The 18,338-nt window shown below is 38.3% G+C and overlaps 1 protein-coding gene across 1 annotated transcript in view; it reads right to left on the bottom strand.

Annotated features, from left to right (window-relative positions):
• The window catches only part of LOC148511899 (myosin heavy chain, skeletal muscle-like), a 319,183-nt gene that overhangs the window by 223,617 nt on the left and 77,228 nt on the right, over window positions 1-18,338 (bottom strand). Inside the window, exon 3 of the mRNA XM_088482738.1 lies at window positions 14,563-14,653. Within this exon, the coding sequence (XP_088338864.1) occupies window positions 14,563-14,653 (91 nt within the window). The remainder of the gene's footprint in view (window positions 1-14,562; window positions 14,654-18,338) is intronic.

Here is an 18,338-nt window from a genome sequence, read left to right as displayed (position 1 = left end):
AGGTAAATTCTTATTGGAAACCTTGCCTTGCAATATAGGCATATATTCACCCAGCACCTCATTTGTTGGTTCTATTTTGGCAATTTAGGGATTCACATTCAGGGATGGATCTATTAGTGCTATTATTTTAACCTTTTTGCATCTGCATTCACAATGTTTATATAGATATATATTTTTTATTGGATATTAATTGCCATTTATTTAAATATTGCATTATAAATATTTACCCTTTTACATATTGATTTGAGTGTGACCTATTTGTACTCCCAACCCCACGGTTGCTTTTTATATATAAGCCTCCCGGCATCCACCAACTGTCCCGACCTCCACCCAGAATAAACTAGAAATCCCCACTGCAGGGGGGCCGGTGAAGTGATTTGCGCTGAATTGCGTCATCATGGCCCCGCCCCCTGCTTCACAATGCCGAAAATAAAGGCATTGTGAAGAGGGGCGGGGCCACAATGATGCAGTCACATGGCCACGCCCCCAGCTCTGCCCCCAATGTGTCATAACTGTCCGGACACCCCCCCGCTGTTAGCCGACAATCAGCTCCCTCCCGGAAGCTGATTGTCGGCAAGTATGTTCTGACCCATCACTCTAACAACTCAATAATATGTAATATTATGTAAAGCCATTTTGTTCCTATCATTGAATTTATATATAGATGTGTCCTCATACACCTAGCATTTATATGCCATGCTAAAGGAAATATATATACCAAGCACATTTAATCATAAATAAGCTAGACCTACCTTCACATTACACCAGATATCTCTCCAAAAAATATGCCATTGCTAATAGTACTTGCTGCTTGTAATTTCCCAAAGTATCTTGCAGGTGAGACGCACTCCACACCTTACCATTAGGTCCCAGATCTGCATTACCTACAGTATTATCCTTAGAAATTAACCAATCAATATCATATTGTGTCATTAACATACAGTATTATATATGGTTAAATATGAAATAAAGACATTTGTATATTAGTTTTTAAATAAGCTTTTTAGCAAAAATGGATAATAGACTCCATCTTGTATAAATGTCTTTTACATGTGTCTATTAGATGAATATGATATTTTCCCCATATTCTAGCCATCTTTGTAAAGCATGAGTGTGCTTTGTTTTGCTCTAGCTAATTGGAAGATAGATAGTGTAATAACATAACATAATGTGTCACCACAATTAAATGTTGCTATTCACACATTTCTTATACACATTCTCATGGCTATCTAGTCTAAATTGATACCAATTTCAGGTGTTTGTCCTTGGCATTTCATCTTATACAGAACTGTCTTTGTTAAGTTTTGGACAGCTAGAAGGAAACTGATATCAAGCCAAAGCAAATTTCAAGGGGATGGTAATTATAGGGACATTTAAAGACAAATGCATAATGAACATTATGGATGATAATACAAGGTTAGATTGTGTGTCATTTGTGTAGAGTCAATATGCTATAAGAGACTATATCAAGTATTTAGAAATATGATTTGAACTAGAACAACAGGTATAGATGACTTATGTTCGTTGATGCAATTATTATGGAATGTTAACAAGTGAATGTATTCTGCAATCTACTAAATTAAATGATCTTATTTTTGAAGCAGCACACAGGTGCCTGCCAAAGACTTTCTCAAAGATGATAATATCCAAGGTATAGAACAACCAAAAGTTAGCACTGAGGAGAGACAATTTAATATGTGATGAGCTGAAAGATGATGGAGTAACCACTTCCAAGAAAAATGAAATCCAAAAACAATCACAGGCAGGCTGCTTTACGTAGTGAGTTCTTATGGACAATAGTAATTGAGGCATTTCTTTTAAGAGCTGATATCTGTTGATTTCTTGGAATTGGAGTGACATGCTATGAATAGTTATGAATATGTATTAGCCTAGTAAGTTTAATTATCAAGTGAATTTGAAATATGTTAGTATTTTCTGGATTGAAAACCTCTGGGAATGCGTTACTGACTTGCATGCTGTTATTTTTTTATTTTATGACTACTTGAAGTAAACTTAATTACTTTAATCATCATTAGCTATGAACACTTTAATAGCCATATGGTGTGAGACGGCCGGTGCAACTGAGTTGAGTAGCATACCATATATTTCTTTACATTTTGTGCATAATATGCATCGCAAAATCAGCAAAAAGCTGCATACTGTGTACTAAGATGCCAAGCTGAGACTTTATCCACACAGTACAAAGTCGCAGATTAAGCACAATGGAACTTGGCATCAGGAAAGCTGCGGCTATTTGCATCGGATCCCTTTTTGTAGAGATTCAGATTGCTGAAGCTATTTAGGGTACTTAAGTGCTGTCAATTGCTCCATAATAGCGGCTTTGCACAAGTGGTGGAGAATAGCATTAAGCAGTTTTTTTTGTTGAAAATAAGTAGTCCTGTCAAATTTGGGGTACTTGAAAATGGGTGCAAGCATAGTTAAAGTCAAGTTTTATGCTTTTTTATGCAATTAAGAAAACAACTCCCCCATACTACTTCGTACTTTTTCGCACCCATTTTCAAAGTGCTTTTTTGGGGTGTTCCGCTTTTTTTGATGCAGTTATGCTTTGGGGGGCTGTACAAAGGGTGCAGAGTGGTTTCTGCACCTTTGCACCTCAGAACCGCAATTCTGCACTTTTTTCCGCCAGGTATTCATAGACAAAACTTTTTCGCCTATTACATTGCATTGACTTTCAGCGTATGCGAAAAGTCTTTGCAATTGAATACGGCAAAAAGTTTCCGCCTGGCGAAATGACATCATTCGCGATACTTTTTCGCAGATTATGGTTTTTCGTCGCTAATTGAATGCGGCCCAAAGTTTTCTAAGCATCATCAATTCAAAAAGGGATTGAATGAGCACATTAAAGATGATTACCCAGAATGGATCCTCCAGAATGAATGGAGCAATTCAAATAACGCAGTATTGCAAGTGATTCACGCTTAAGTGATAGGAAGAAACAAGAACATATACAGATGTGTCCTTGCTCATCTAGCCTCAATACACCATGCAGTGCGATATGCCTGGCGTGAGTGAGCCGTCAGGTCCCGTGCAACTCTACTAGCATTGGCCATCTTTTTTTTAATGAAAATGCGCTCCAGGAGACTGTTCTGAACTTGGTGTGGAAAAAAGCTGTGGCTGCTGCATCGTAGCATTTTGCATGCTAATTGAGAGTTGCACACAGATATACAAATGTCACATATCAAATTAATCAGCACAGTCTCTGGTTCATCCTAGTTGCATTGTATTGCTACTGTCACGACCATGTCTAGTTTTCACCTTTTTGCCTGTTGACTTACCACTGCCAGCTGTCTCCATGGATCTGTGTGTGTAATTTGCCTGGAGGATCTGTTCTGATCATGCTGCTGCAGCACTTCTCCCTGCATTCCTTCCACAGTGATTATTTCACCTGGGTCATTTCCTCTCTGTGAACACTGCTAGCCCTGATTGGAATCACAGGTGTAGTTCAGACTCAGTGCTGCAGAGATGCATACTCCCTCTGCATGTTGTGCCTTCCACCACTCAGAATGCTACTGCCAGACCACCTGTCTGTATCCTCCAATTGCTGCCAGACCCAGGATATATATATCCTCCCTTGATAGCATTCTGGGCCTGAACATCTCGTTACTGCCGTGGTGCATGGTTCATGCTGTTCTGTGTTATAGTGTATCCCTGACTCCTGCTGACAGCAACCCCTGGTGCAATCCAGAAAACCTGCTACAGCAACCCCTGGTGCAATCCAGAAAACCTGCTACAGCAACCCCCCGGTGCATCCAGAAAACCTGCTACAGAAACCCCCAGGTGCATCCAGAAAACCTGCTACAGCAATACCTGTCAATCCAGACGTCCTGCTAGCATCAGCTAATAGTGAGTCCCTGTGCTTCTGACCTTAGTCCTGTGCTCTGCTAGCCCTACTTCTGGTTGGTCCCTGGCACCCTTGCAAACCTGCATCGTGTTACCCTGCCTTGCTTCCTGCTGTGGATCAACTCCTGCTCCTTCTACCTACCCACTCCCTCCCTGAAGCTAAAATCCCAAACCTACCCATTCCTTCCTGAGCCTGTTATTCCCAATTACCCAATCCAGCCTGCACCAGAGTTCCAGCCTTTGTCACAGCATATATGGATTAACACTGTTTAGCCCTTGTCTCAGCATTATCTGATTTCCCTTCAGCCATTGTCACATTATTCCAGTCCAGAGTCAAGTTCCAAGTTCATCAGTTCAATCCACGTTATTCCAGTCCAGAGTCAAGTTCCAAGTTCACCAGTTCAACTCTACAAGTCTTCCTGCCAGTCCCAGTTCGGTTCCTCCAAGTTCCTGTTATTCATCATCAAAGGCAGTTTTCACTGTTACATAAATCTTGCAATACAGCTATCTACGTCATCTGTGGTTCCAGTCATGCCGGTCTCCGTTGAATCCCACTCATCACCTGAGACAGGTAACTCACAGACACCATTCGTGACAGCTACATTTTAGGCAAAAAAGATGTAAAAAAAGACCCGGCGCTAGCAGAGTCTCACGGGACCAGGCGTGCCATGAGGGGCTGTTTGATTCACCTGCACCAAAGACAAGTGAAGACACATCTGTATAAACAGTTTTTGTACTTTTCCTAGTGTAGGGCGAATTAATTCCTCTATTAGGCAAACCTCCGACCTTGAATGTAAATAGGAAATCTGTGAGTTCCCTTGTCTGCTTAACTACAGCTACATGTCACAGAGTGCTGGATCCTGGATTCTACTTACTAGGTCCGGCATCGCTGGTGTGCTACAGAGCAGCGGGCGAGTGGTTCCTGAGGACACTCCGGTGCCAGAGTATAGACTCCCAAACCATTACTCCAGCGTTTCCAGTGATTACTGGCTGCTTGTTCCTGACCTCGGCTTGTTCGTGATTCCATCTTCTCCCTGGTATTGCACTTGTTCTCTGCTTTTGACCATGGCTATCCTCAGTGACCTGTCTCTGTCTACTTCTTGGTACTGTCTTGTCTGTTTGGTTCTGACCTAGCTTGTTGACTACATGATGTTCAGAAAGAAACCTTCCATTGGCCTCGACCAATGTGCAGCAAGTGATTCCTTTGTGGGGCACTCTTTTATAATAAATTAATTGATATAATTGATATCAGGAAATATACATAATTACAGTATAACTTTTAATCGGTTCCCTCTTTAAAGAGATTGAGGATTAGTTTGACTCTGAGTGTGAAAATATGACAGTCATCCATCAATAAACACCCATAAATACCATATAGTTGATATCAGAAAATAAACATAATTAAAACATAACTTTTAATCGGATCCTTCTGTAAAATTAATTTTGAATTATTATGACTCTGATTATGAAAATATGATAGAGTCACCCATCAATAAGCACACCTAAATATCATATCCATCAATAAGCACACATAAATATCATATCCATCAGTAAGCAAACATAAATATATTAGACATTCTGTAATGGTGTATGAAATAATTACCTTGTGGTGATCATATTTTATCATTAACAATATATCCCCTAATGGGTAAAATAGGCAGGTTTAGCAGTTAGTATATTCACTCCGTTTCTTCATAAATTCATTTATGTAGTAGCACTATATGCAACCAACATACACATAAATTAGAATTTAAACACTATAATGCTTCTAAAAATGGTTTTGATAAATGTTGCAGGTATATACATAATGGAAAGATATATTCTCGATATACTTTTGTTATATGAGAGTATGTTTTATCTCTGTCTTTCTCTCAACCATAAATGCCAGCATTTCAGTATCATGTATTAGAAACAAATAATAGACAATAAATTATAAATAATTTACACATCTAGTCATGTATATAGTGTTGCAGCCCCTGTCTCCTGTGATTATTAATTATACTTCATGGAAAAACAATTGGGGGAAAAATACATGAACACTGCTATTCAAAAATGAGCTGGCAGCAAGAACCAAAGAGGTTCAAAAAGGACAGAAAAATGGTTAGGTACTGTGTGAGGGTCTGGTTCCTTCTGCTTTCCCAGGTCTTCAAATTGAGCGGACCTGGGATGAGAGAGGAACACACAGCAGCACCGTTGGAAACAAAAGGGAGTCTTGGAGGACAGTGTACCCGTGTATGGTGTTAAGCTGGCCCTGTTACTTAAAGTATTGTAGGAGCCGGGTGCACCATCGGGGTAAGTCGCGACCCACCTGAAAGAGAAATACCTGACTTGAAGAGAATCAGTATCAGAGGAGCCTGCTGCCTGCCGCAAACACTCTCCCCCTGCAGTGGGGAACTGTCAGAGAGACAGTACGTACGTTTCACAACAGTCGGGCTTGTTCACCTGTCTGCCTGACAGCATGTGTCCAGGGTGTGCCTTTTAAGTGATAAAGCACCAATCCCTGTGAGTTAACAGGTTGTAAACACATGTGATATCTATTAGCATGCTAATTTAGGACTGAATATGTTAATATAGACTCATAGATAAAGGATCCTGTTCTCCTTTGCTATAAATAAGCATATTGGAATGGCCTAATATTACATAATGCAAAGGAATCTCCAAAAGTAATTCTGCAAAAAGATCTCTTAGATTATATACTGGAATGCTAATTGTGTCCCCTTTCAGTTCTAACACACAATATACTAGGTGATAGTTAAAAGCATTATTTGCAAAACTGAGCACTACTTCATATAAAAAGAATAATCTATATAAAAGTAATCAGAACCTAGGAATATTCTATACACAGTGCATACCTTTGCACAATATGTAAGTAAATATTATGTGATGTGCAAAAAATAAAAAAAACATATACACATAAAATAATTCTTAATGGACCAGCGTCATCCATTATGAAAAAATATTTTAATATAACAACCAGAATGGATATGATATTTATGTGTGCTTATTGATGGGTAACTATCATATTTTCATAATCAGAGTCATAATAATTCCCAATTTATTTTAAAGAAGGATCATATTAAAAGTTATGTTTTAATTATGTTTATTTTCTGATATCAACGATATGGCATTTATGGGTGTTTATTGATGGGTGACTCTGTCATACTTTCACACTCAGAGTCAAAATAATCCTCAATCTCTTTAAAGAGGGAACCGATTAAAAGTTATACTGTAATTATGTATATTTCCTGATATCAATTATATCAATTAATTTATTATAAAAGAGTGCCCCACAAAGGAATCACTTGCTGCACATTGGCCGAGGCCAATGGAAGGTTTTTTTCTAAGTACTCGATATTCGATTCCAGGGAGCACCTCCAGCTATATACAAAATATGGTAACAAATTATTAGAATGTACTAAATTGCTGGTCTATAAATTTAATTACATTTTTGTCCTGTGCAGGATATTATTTGTGTTTCTTGACTACATGATATGCTTATATTGTATTCTGCTCGATACAAAGAACAACATCACCTGTACAAGGAAACCAAGATTGAGGGCCGTGAACTGCCTGTCAGACCTAGCTAAGTCCAAACCTCCTTCCGGGGGTCCCTGGTGAATACAGCCGTCACGTTAGACTTCACGCCTCAGTACTGGATCTCATCAATCCCTAAGTACGGTTTAGCATCCACTATCCACCTGTGAGTTGTGACAGCGACACTGCAGAGAAATTAACTTATGTTCATCAGTGGTCAGGCCTCCACTAGGCACAATATTAATGGCCCACCCCCACCCCCTCCAGATTCTGGCAAGACTCCTCCACTTCTAGCTATTTTTTTTCTTAATTTGAACCTCCTCTCCTGAGACTCCCCCGATGCATCATAGGGATGTAGTCTAATAGCTGAATTGGGGCATACAGAAGTGTTGGCTGGCTCCACTGAAGCAAAGGATCCTAACCAGAACCCAGCTGGGCTCAGCCTCAGGCTAGAGATAACAAAACATCTCTCTCAGGTTTTACCACTAACCTCCTGCACCAATGACTCATGCAGGGAATCACCAGCCAGCCCCTATAAGAACCTGCTCAGTGCACTTCTGCAGTGCCTGAGTATCAACTGTGTTCTACATTGGTGCTCCCGCTCCAGAACTAGACAGAGTCCTCATACCTGTTAAGTCCTCTGTTGCTTTCACAGTGAGAACCATCTAATGTACAGTGGATAAAGTCCATATCCTCTTGGAAGGGATAACTGGTGAAGTCCAGTGGGTATCTTATACATTTAGATTTATCATCTGTGTGGGTGTGTGTACACTTGCTGTCTGTTTTGTGCTCCAGAATCATTGCAATATACTCTGTTTATCTCATTGCACACTACTCACTGTTCCCACAGTGCCAACACGTCCATGCCTCTGATTGCACACTACACGCTGTTCCCACAGTGCCAACTGCACGCGACACGCTGTTTCCACAATGCCAACACATACATGTATTTTGTTACAAGCTACACTCTGTGCAAACAGTGCCAACACATCCATGTACATTGTTGCATGCTACACACTGCTCAACCAGTACCAACACCTCAGTGTACCTTATCGCACACTACGCGCTGTACAAACAGTGGCAACAAATCAGAGTATTTTGTAGAATGCTACCAAAATCCCACACTTTGTGTACTCATCTGTACATTCAGCATTTGTGCCTACTGTGTTAAACATCTCAGAGTATTCCGTGGTTACCACCTCTATAGTGTTGCAGCTATACTTCTTTTGGCGTGTTCCCCCATAGAAGCAAAATCCCAAGGCTTCACACTAGTTTGGGAAAAGTTCCTGAAATACTTTGTTGGTGTCAAGATCATACAGATGTTTTTAATAAATGACAGACAGAGATCTCCACCTTACAGAATTGATGATTGTTCAATAGATATTCCTGGATGATATACAGTAATTATTTGCTCTCAAGATCTGGAGACACATGTACTGAGAGATCTTGATAGGTTGAGAATTTTAAGGTTAGGCACCCCCAGGGGGGACTTAAGGTTAGGCACCCCCCCGGGGGATTTAGGTTTACGCAGCGGGGAGGGGGAGGGTTAGGGTTGGGCACTTAGAGGGGGGACTAGGGTTAGGCACTTGGGGGAGGTTAGGGTTAGGCACCCCTAAGGAGGGTTATGGTTAGGGGGTTAGGTTAGAGAATACTTACCTTTCCATGATCGGAATTTCCAGCGCTGTCGGGCTTCCGCTGCCGGGAACTCTGCTGTTGCCGGCAAGGCGCTGCCAGGAATCGTATTTCATACCGATTCCGTGTGAGCATGTGGTAGGTAACATAGATTGTAAGCTCCACTGGGGCAGGGACTGATGTGAATGGACAAATACTCTCTGTAAAGCGCTGCGGAATAATGTGTGCGCTATATAAATAACTGGTAATAATAATAGTAATAATAATAATAATTGAGTCTTAGGTCATGTCATTTATGCTAATGGTACTGAGCTAAATAAAAAGAAAATTAAGACAATTCAGAAGCTTTATTAAAGGTTTCTCTAAAATATTTAAACCTTTCACTAAGCTAACTCTGGAAAACTTGTTTATATGAATGGTCAGACAGTCAATATAGGGCTTTCAGCCAGCTTAAGGAAGTCTTCTCATCTGTTCCTATGTTTTACCATCCTGAGTCTTAATTGTCTTTTATTCTAGAAGTCGACACATCAGACACAGCTGTTGGGGTGGTCCTGTCTAAAACAAAGTAGGGATTGAAGGAAATATTTCATCCTTGTTCCTAGTTTTTCAAACAGCTAACTGGAGCTGAGCAAAACTACTTAATTGGGGCTTATTGTCTTGGTTTGGGAATTGTTGGTTATTGTTTTGGTTTGAAGGTAAAATTCTGTCACAAAGCTTGCTACACATCCTGCCAGATAATACAATCATGATTGCTATTGCTTCACAAGATATTCAGAAATGCATTTCCATGGCTACTCGGCATCTTACAATGAAAATGTATTGCTGCAAGGGTTCAAGTCATGGAAGATGGATGTTTAGTCATTAAGACTTGTCTGTATGTTCCATCTGCTTCTGCAGCAGTACAATTGTTGGTGACGCAACGATTTCATGATTCATCTACTGCTGAACATCTTGGTAGGAAACTAGGAATAAAACTCAAGTTTTGTCAATATTTGTGACCTTGTTCAACAATATGATAGTACTGGTTGAGTCTCCCATATCCAAATACAGGTTGAGTCTACCATATTCAAATATTCCGAAATCCGGAATATTCCGAAATATGGAATTATTTTGGCATGACTGAGATAATGAAACCTTTGATTTTTGATGGTTCAATATACTGTACACAAACTTTGTCTAAGGCACAAATTATTAAAAGTATTGTATAAAATTACCTTCAGGCTGTGTGTATAAGGTGTATATGAAACATAAATGAATTTCATTTCTGTACACAAACTTTGCTTGAGCCACAAAACTATTGAAAATATTGTATAAAATTACCTGCAGGCTGTGTGTATAAGGTGTATATAACACATAAATACATTCTGTGTGTATATTTGGGTCCCATTCACAAAATATTTCATTATGATATGCAAATATTCCAAAATACGGAATATTCTGTTATCCAAAATACCCCTGGTCCCAATTCATTTTGGATATGGGAGACTCAACCTGTATTCAGAAATATGGAATATTCTGAAATACGGAATATTTTGAGCATGACTGAGACACTGACACCTTTGCTTTTTGATGGTTCGATGGACCTCATTCAGAGCTGGCGGGCGCTTGCTCTCAATGTCGGTGTTTTTATTTTTCATTTTTCTCCGGGCGCTCGCAAAGCTGTGGGAGATCACCCACTGCTTGTGCAAGTGGCCAGAAGACCGTCGCGATAATCGCAACCATGGGGCTTGCGAGGAGACCCTGGGTAGGGTCTAGCTGCCACAATCCCGAGTGGACTCCATGCTCTAATACAGGAGGAAGTCCACTACTGACATCACTAGTAATGTCAGTAAGCCCTCCCAACAAACGCCGGCCACAAAACGGGGCGAGCTATCAACATCGACAGCCGCCCCGTCTTTTTGCGAGCCCCATAGCGACTGAACTTCAGTCACTCAGCGGAGCTCGCGCATGTGCACGCCAGATGCGGCATATGTGCAGGGCTTTAACATCGAGCCGCTTGCGAGCGGCTCTGAATCGGGCCCAATGTACACAAACTTTGTTTAAGGCACAAAATTATTAAAAATATTGTATAAAATTACCTATAGGCTGTGTGTATAAGATGTATATGAGACATAAATGCATTCTGTGTTTAGATTTGGGTCCTATTCCTAAGACATTTCAATATGGTATGCAAATATCAAAAAATATGGAATATTCTGATATCCAAAATACCCCTGGTCCCAAGCATTTTGGATATGGGAGACTCAACCTGTACACTGCAATTGAGATTTGACTTTGGAGTTGGACACACCCCTCACAAATCTAAATATATCTGCACGTTTTAAATCTGCCCCACCTGCAATGTAACACGGTTTTGCCAAGGTACAAAACCAGACATTTCCTCCTAATTTTCACTTAGTGGTAAATTTTTCATGTTAATTGTCCTGTTTTTGCCTGGAATAAGCCCTTTCATACACCACCATGTAGTCTACTTTATATGTTGCCTATACCATCTGGTCCCGAGAGGGACATTTCTCTAGATTTTCTCAATATTATTTTTTATAAAAAGCCTATGTTTGCCAAATCCTACTGCATTATAGCTTTTTAGGTTTTATTTTGGTCAGCACCCACTGGGGAGCACTCCACTATATGCTGTTTTGAAGGCAAAGGGTGGTCACACCAAATATTGATTTGATTTAGATTTCTCTTCTGTTCATTCACTTTACATTTTGTTGATTGATAAAAATAAACTATTAACACTTCTATTTTTGAAAGCATTCTTACTTTGCAGCATTTTTTCCACACCTGCCTAAAACTTTTGCACAGAACTGTATATCCATGTGATTGAAGTCCACTTAAAATGTAACAAATCTTAATTGTCTTTGACATCCCCCATATAATGCCTTAAACTGGTATGTTGAATTTCAATAAAAATTGATCAAATAAAAAAATCAAGCTATATTCGAGAAATGTAATAGATTCACCTGTGTTCAAACTAGCTTGACTGCGTTTAAGATGGTTCACATATGACTGAGCCAGTTTGTATGTCTTCAAGTTTAAATTGATCCATGTACTGTAAAACTGTGGTTAGCAACTACGAATTTTGAAGACAGTACAATTTGCAGCTCAAATTAGAATAATGTAAAAATACTTTTATATTATTTAAAAATATTATTTAAATAATGTTTTAAAATGAAATTATTTTTAAACTCATATTTTAATGTAAACTATAACAGCAAACATGAGCTGAAAATTTCAAGCCACAAATTTGAAACTTGGTCAATTAGTGACCTATTCATGGCCATTGAAATGGTGAAATTCTATTGAAGTTCTAACCAGTTTGACATATTCAAGCATAATTAGGTACTCTTATTTTTATTTTAAAAGGATTATCAACCACAATAAGATTGACAGAAGAATAGGAAAAGACAAAGGGAACTCCTGAATGGTGAGCTCTGCAAAACCATTAGCTCCAACAATACTCGCAAAGATCTATAAAAAAAGTGTTTTCTAATATTCTTCTCTTAATTAATTAATTAGACAAATGCAAAGTGAAAATATAGGGTTACAATTGCCTTAAAACACAATTTAAAATGCTGCCACTATTTTCAAACCAGGTTTTAACATCTCATCTCATCCTTTCCGAGGGACAAATGTAAGAGTGTCCGAATTTGAAAAAGTTTTTTGAAGATGTTGCCACAGGATGTAAAGCGTAAATTTTTTAAAAGGCAAAACTAGTTTGGTTTTGCCTTTAAAAAAAAATCCACCACTAGATTCTGCTGCCAGAGCATACTTTTTCATACTCATTTGACCTTTATTTTCCATTTGTTACCAATGTGCTCTACTGGGACAATACATGAAATTTATTTTGGATTTATTACCAGTTATTTATATTATAGCAGAACCACGTTCACTTCACATACTGTAGTTTATTTAGTCATTCACATCAATCCCTGCCCCTGTGGAGTTTGCAATGTATATTCCCTAATAAATGTATGCATAGGTTTGGTTTAATTTTTCATCAGAAGTCAATTAACCAACCAGTATGTTTCTGAGATGTGGGAGCAACTCTATGAAAATACACTGAAAACATACAAACGCCACACAGATAGGGCCTCAATGGCAATTGAGCCCAAGTGCGGTGAGGCAGCAAGTTTAACATTGCACCACTGTGCTGACCACTATTATTATGATATTCCTGAGCACATGTAATACTCTGTCATTATTGTTATATTTATAAAAGCTTTAAATTCTGCAGACAAGATGTACATGATGAAAATTCCACAAATCTTTCTTTATTTTTAATCACTTAGTTACTTAGTATGTTCTATCATCCACCACTGTCATGGCACATCTGCATGCTAAAGGCAAGATAGGGCCAGCTACACTTTGAAATCTAGTGTGATTCATTGTCAGATGTACAATGCATAGTGGAGTCTTAGGAGATCTTGTAGACTATGAGACTTAAACACATTCAGACAGTTCTGTAAGGTTTCCACTGAGGACCGGCCATTACAATACAACAATACAATATGCGGGTGTGTGAGGGTAAAATAATAATTAGTAGGATATGTCAATGCAATACCTTCAAATTTTAGGAGCCCTTTCATAAAACTTTTTTTTAAACTATGCAAAAATTTTGTTTATTCTTTAGAGAAATGTAGAAAATACATTAATGAATTAAAGTAGTACTTTGTAAATTAGTTTAAAATCACGATCTAATGTTTCATTTATATTAAGTCACTCTACTTGTCCTAATTAACGTAACATTCTTGTATATTATCAACATACAGAATACAAATTGCCTGTTGATCAGAGGCTGATAAAATAATATATATGTACTATTATTACTGCGTCTAATTAGATTTTTAAATAGAGCTGTTTTATACCTCAAGGTTAATTCCAGTATATTAAATCTCTCTTTAAATTTGCTTATTTCCAGGGACTGAAGCAAAAAAAAGCAATGGTTGTTAAAGCATAACTGGGAGAAAGATAAGGAAAGAGAGTGTAAGGGGGATGGAAGCAGAGTTTCCAACTTTAAGTAAATTTTCTGACACGTAAAAGAAAAACCAGTGATTTTTCAGTCGTCAATGAAAAACGCTACTACTTGCCATAATACTACCAGTAATAGCGTTAAATTTAAAATATAACATTCTCTGTGTATGTGTTCCCTTTAATCCTAAAACAAACTGCATATCACACAGAAAATGACAATACTTTGGGGAAAAAAACAATGTCACCTACCCATCATTTAACGCCTTACTCTTTTACCTAGTGCTGACATTTGTTCATTTACCATGCAGAAATATTTCATTAATGCTGAACACACATTCACCTAACATCTCAGCATTCCCCTCCCAATTCTTTTTCCATTGAGACAATGAGCACAACATCCAAATGCATGATATACTGTATAAGCAGGTTAATACTGCTCTCATTTTATGAAAGCATAAGATATATGTGGGCTGTTCAAAAATGAGAAATAATGTAAAAAATAAGTAAAAATAAACATTTCAGTATGTTAGCAGATTAATATGTAGCCCAAAACTGACTTACCAGGTTCTTTTTGTTGTTCTTCTGTAGGTCCAAACACATTGGACATTCCTGCTGTAATTTCATACTTAGAGAGCTGATTTGTAAATCCTTCCTAGCAAAAATAATTAAAAATGATATAATTTTCCCTCAAAAATGGTAATGTGTTAAATCCCATAAAAGTTATGTACCTTTTATATTATTAAGATATGGATTATAGTTGATCGGAGGCTGATGTACTCTGCTTTGAAATCATAAGTGTAAAAAAAAATTGTATCAAATGCAATAGTCTCAATTGACTTAAAAGAGCTGTATTACCCCTTGAGACTGAATCCTTTTCTGGAAGACTCACTTTTAAATCCGCTTGTTTCGATGTATTCTGGCATTGATGTTACCTGAGGAATTCTCTTAAAAGGCATAAAACTATTTATTGTGATAAGTGCCAATTAATCTTTGACATACCTGTGTCAGGGAAAAGCTAACAAAGGAAACAGTGAATGGAAAATGATGAATAAACAGTAAAACTATAAAGTGCTATAGTTAGGCAAGTCCAGCTGTCAATTATAAAACCCAAAGCTTTGGGCTCATACAGGCAGATGGAACATGTCAATCATGTCATTTTACAAGGAATGGCAGAGGATCTACGTATATAAGAATATATATAGAATTTAAGCTGAACAACCTTTTTGTACTGCTTTATTTTTTTTTACAGCTTAGAATTATTTTATAAGGAATTGGTTGCACGGACATAAAAAATAGAAATGGAAATAGAAAAGGTAAATATTCGGTTAAGAACTTAAACCATATATTATAATAATAATAATAATAATTCTAAATATTAATAATAAATATAATTATATTATATTTTCATTGGGTATTACTGAACAAGCTAATTTTAATAGAAATTAAGGAAGTTTTTTGATGTGCATGTAATTATTAAAGCTCATTGAGCACATAAACATTTAACATTAAAGAAACAATATACTTAAATGATCACCATCATTGATAAATACTGAAACTTTTATATGGCTGTTTCTGCAATGTTCAATATTTACAGAAATGTTAATCATTGCTTAAGACTGACACTGGGTGATTTATTGTTTTTCTAGCATGGGGCCTGAGAATTGTGTTGCTGACATTACTTTAAAATACTTTTTAAAAAGTGTTTTATTAAGGCCAGAGGAACTTTTTTATAGTTGTTCTCCATCTGCTGCTCATCCATTTGTCTCTGAGTTTGAAGTGGCTTTAGGCAGATTGGAAAACTCACAGCACCACGTTATAGTGAGGTGATTAGTGTAAGGATATTGTGGGTGACAGTGACCTCAGTGGCATACTCAATGGGGGGTTCTGAGTACCAGTAAACTCCCTAATGATGAACCAAAATAATTTGTAGACAGAGAGCTTTCAGCAGGTATCCTTCGACAGAGCTGTCTGTTGTTCAGTATCCAAGTAAAATGACTGAAGGGAAGCTGCTGTGAATAACCAGCCACAGCAGCTCCTCCTATAGGTCTTTACAGAGCTAATGTGCTCATTTCTCAAAGCGAGACGCCATGTTAGTCACTAACAAGATAGCGTTCTTACAACACTCTCGCTTCATGTAAGTGTATGGGGAGTGTTGCATCACAAACATTTTATTGGTATCAGTTATTCAAGTAATTATGTATTTTTGATGTTTTGGGGGGCATGCTTTGCACCTCTGTGAGCTCAATGAGAACATGTGGAAAAAAGTGGAAAACACAATAAAAGTGGATTTTTTTATTTTATTTTCAAGAACAAAACCTTTGGGGAAAAAAAATCTGATTTCTTTCCCATATATGCAGCCATTGCTGCTACATTTGCACACTAACCATAAGTATGTAACAGAAACATAACTAGCTATGGGTGAGCTATGCAGCCACACAGAGTGCAGCAATCTGTGAGTGACACCACCAACCATCCACGGTCCCTGTATCTGGCTAGCACGGTGCCAGGCACCCTGCAGCCAGAATCACAGATGCAGTGCCTCCTGGAGCATCCTCTCCTGAGGATGCTCTGAGCAACACTGTTCCTGATGCTGGTGGCCCTGCCCCCATGGCATGACATCATGCACTGAGAGAGCGTGGATGGCAACGTGCGCCGTAACTTGAAATTATGGTGCTGGTATGTAATGTTGCTCAATTACTGCCTGAAATTTAAAGCTTAAGTGAATACTAGTTAAATTGGTTTGTAAATTTAATAATTTTTGGATTCCAAAGCAAATTTATGAGAGAGGAGGTGAGAGAATTTTAATAACCATAAAAAAGCAGATCAAAGTGGAAAGTGGATTGTTAAAAAGCAAGCATCCAAAATCTCAATGAATGTTGATTGATTAATTAATTATTACAGCTGGGTGAACATGTCCCAAGTTTTGCCCACAAAATCAACTTGGTGGTTCATATTTTTTTTTTAAGCCTGAGGGAGGTGGAGTATAAATGTAGTGGAAGGCAGGGAAAGATAGGATTTATTCGTTTGTAAATGTAATTTAATTTTCAGATTCTGAAGTAAATTTATGAGGGAGGAGGGGGTCCGACGGGATCCGAGCCCCGGCTCATGTTTTCCCGCCAGGTTTGGATTCCAAACCGAGTCAAAATATCTTCATCCCGTCATTGGATTTCATGGGTTTTGAAGTGCTTCCCGCAGTGATTCAGGCACCACTTCACACAGGACCACTGCAGGAAATTGGGCCTATATGCCTGGATGCAAGATACAGAACATGGACGCCCCAGTAAAGTACAGTAATATACAGTACACTGCCTGTCAAACACACACAATCTTGGCAAAGCCCATAATGAAAAGTGGTGCTAGATGGAATTGTACTTGGCCCTCCCACCCACCCTTATGTTCTACAGATGTGTCCACATACATCTAACTTCCGTGCACTACAAGTCACACTACACATAACGCGTGAGTCCTGTGCGACTCTGTAGCACAGAGTGTCTTTTCGTGTGACTTTTTACCTTCAAATGAGGTTTATTTACAATATGATGCTAAACAGCTTCTTCTGATTAAAATGATATGCGGCATGCCTATATTATGTGTGCAACTGTGGGTGTATCTTTAAGCGTAATACTACATTACAGTGCCAGCAGTTGTGGCACTGTAACATAACATTTCGGCTGCAGATACATCCACAGTCACATTACACACAGAATATAGGCATGCCACATATCATTTTAATTGGCAGAAGCTGCATGTGCATCATATTCACATCCTATTAAAGAAGCTTCTGCTGATTAAAATGATATGCTGCATGCCTATTATGAATAAGATGCATTTGAAGGTAAAAAGTTGTACAAAAAAATGCCCGGCACTACCGAGTCGCACAGCTCTCACGTGTTATGATTAATGCAACTTGTAGCACATGGAGGTAAGCTTCATGTGGACACATCTGAGAAACAGTGCAGTTTGTACAAGGGCTTCCAAATTGCCTTTTTTCCTCCCAGTAGTCAAAGGAACTGTATTACATGTCTATTTGTACACTGTCATTAAAATAATTATCCACCATTCTATGGATGGTGACCATATCAGATTGCATGATAGAGGTGTCACTAATGTTGGGCAACTCTTTTAGACCTGACCAGATGTCAAAATGTTGTGTTGACTCATCCATATCACCAGTGGGTCTCTTTTTGCAAAACTATTTTTTTCATGGAATCTGCAGTTGCTGGAGAAACTAAAGAAAGAGAAGTTGTCATGTCATGTGCCACTTCAGCTGACAGCTTGCTCACCAGGAGCTCTTTGCATCTCTTAAGATCTGTGTCAGTTGGAAAGAAAGACATGAC

The sequence above is a fragment of the Taudactylus pleione genome, unplaced genomic scaffold, assembly GCF_031769625.1.
Source record: "Taudactylus pleione unplaced genomic scaffold, aTauple2 ptg000290l, whole genome shotgun sequence".
NCBI lineage: Eukaryota > Metazoa > Chordata > Amphibia > Anura > Myobatrachidae > Taudactylus > Taudactylus pleione.
This window is presented reverse-complemented; position numbering and strand designations above follow the sequence as displayed.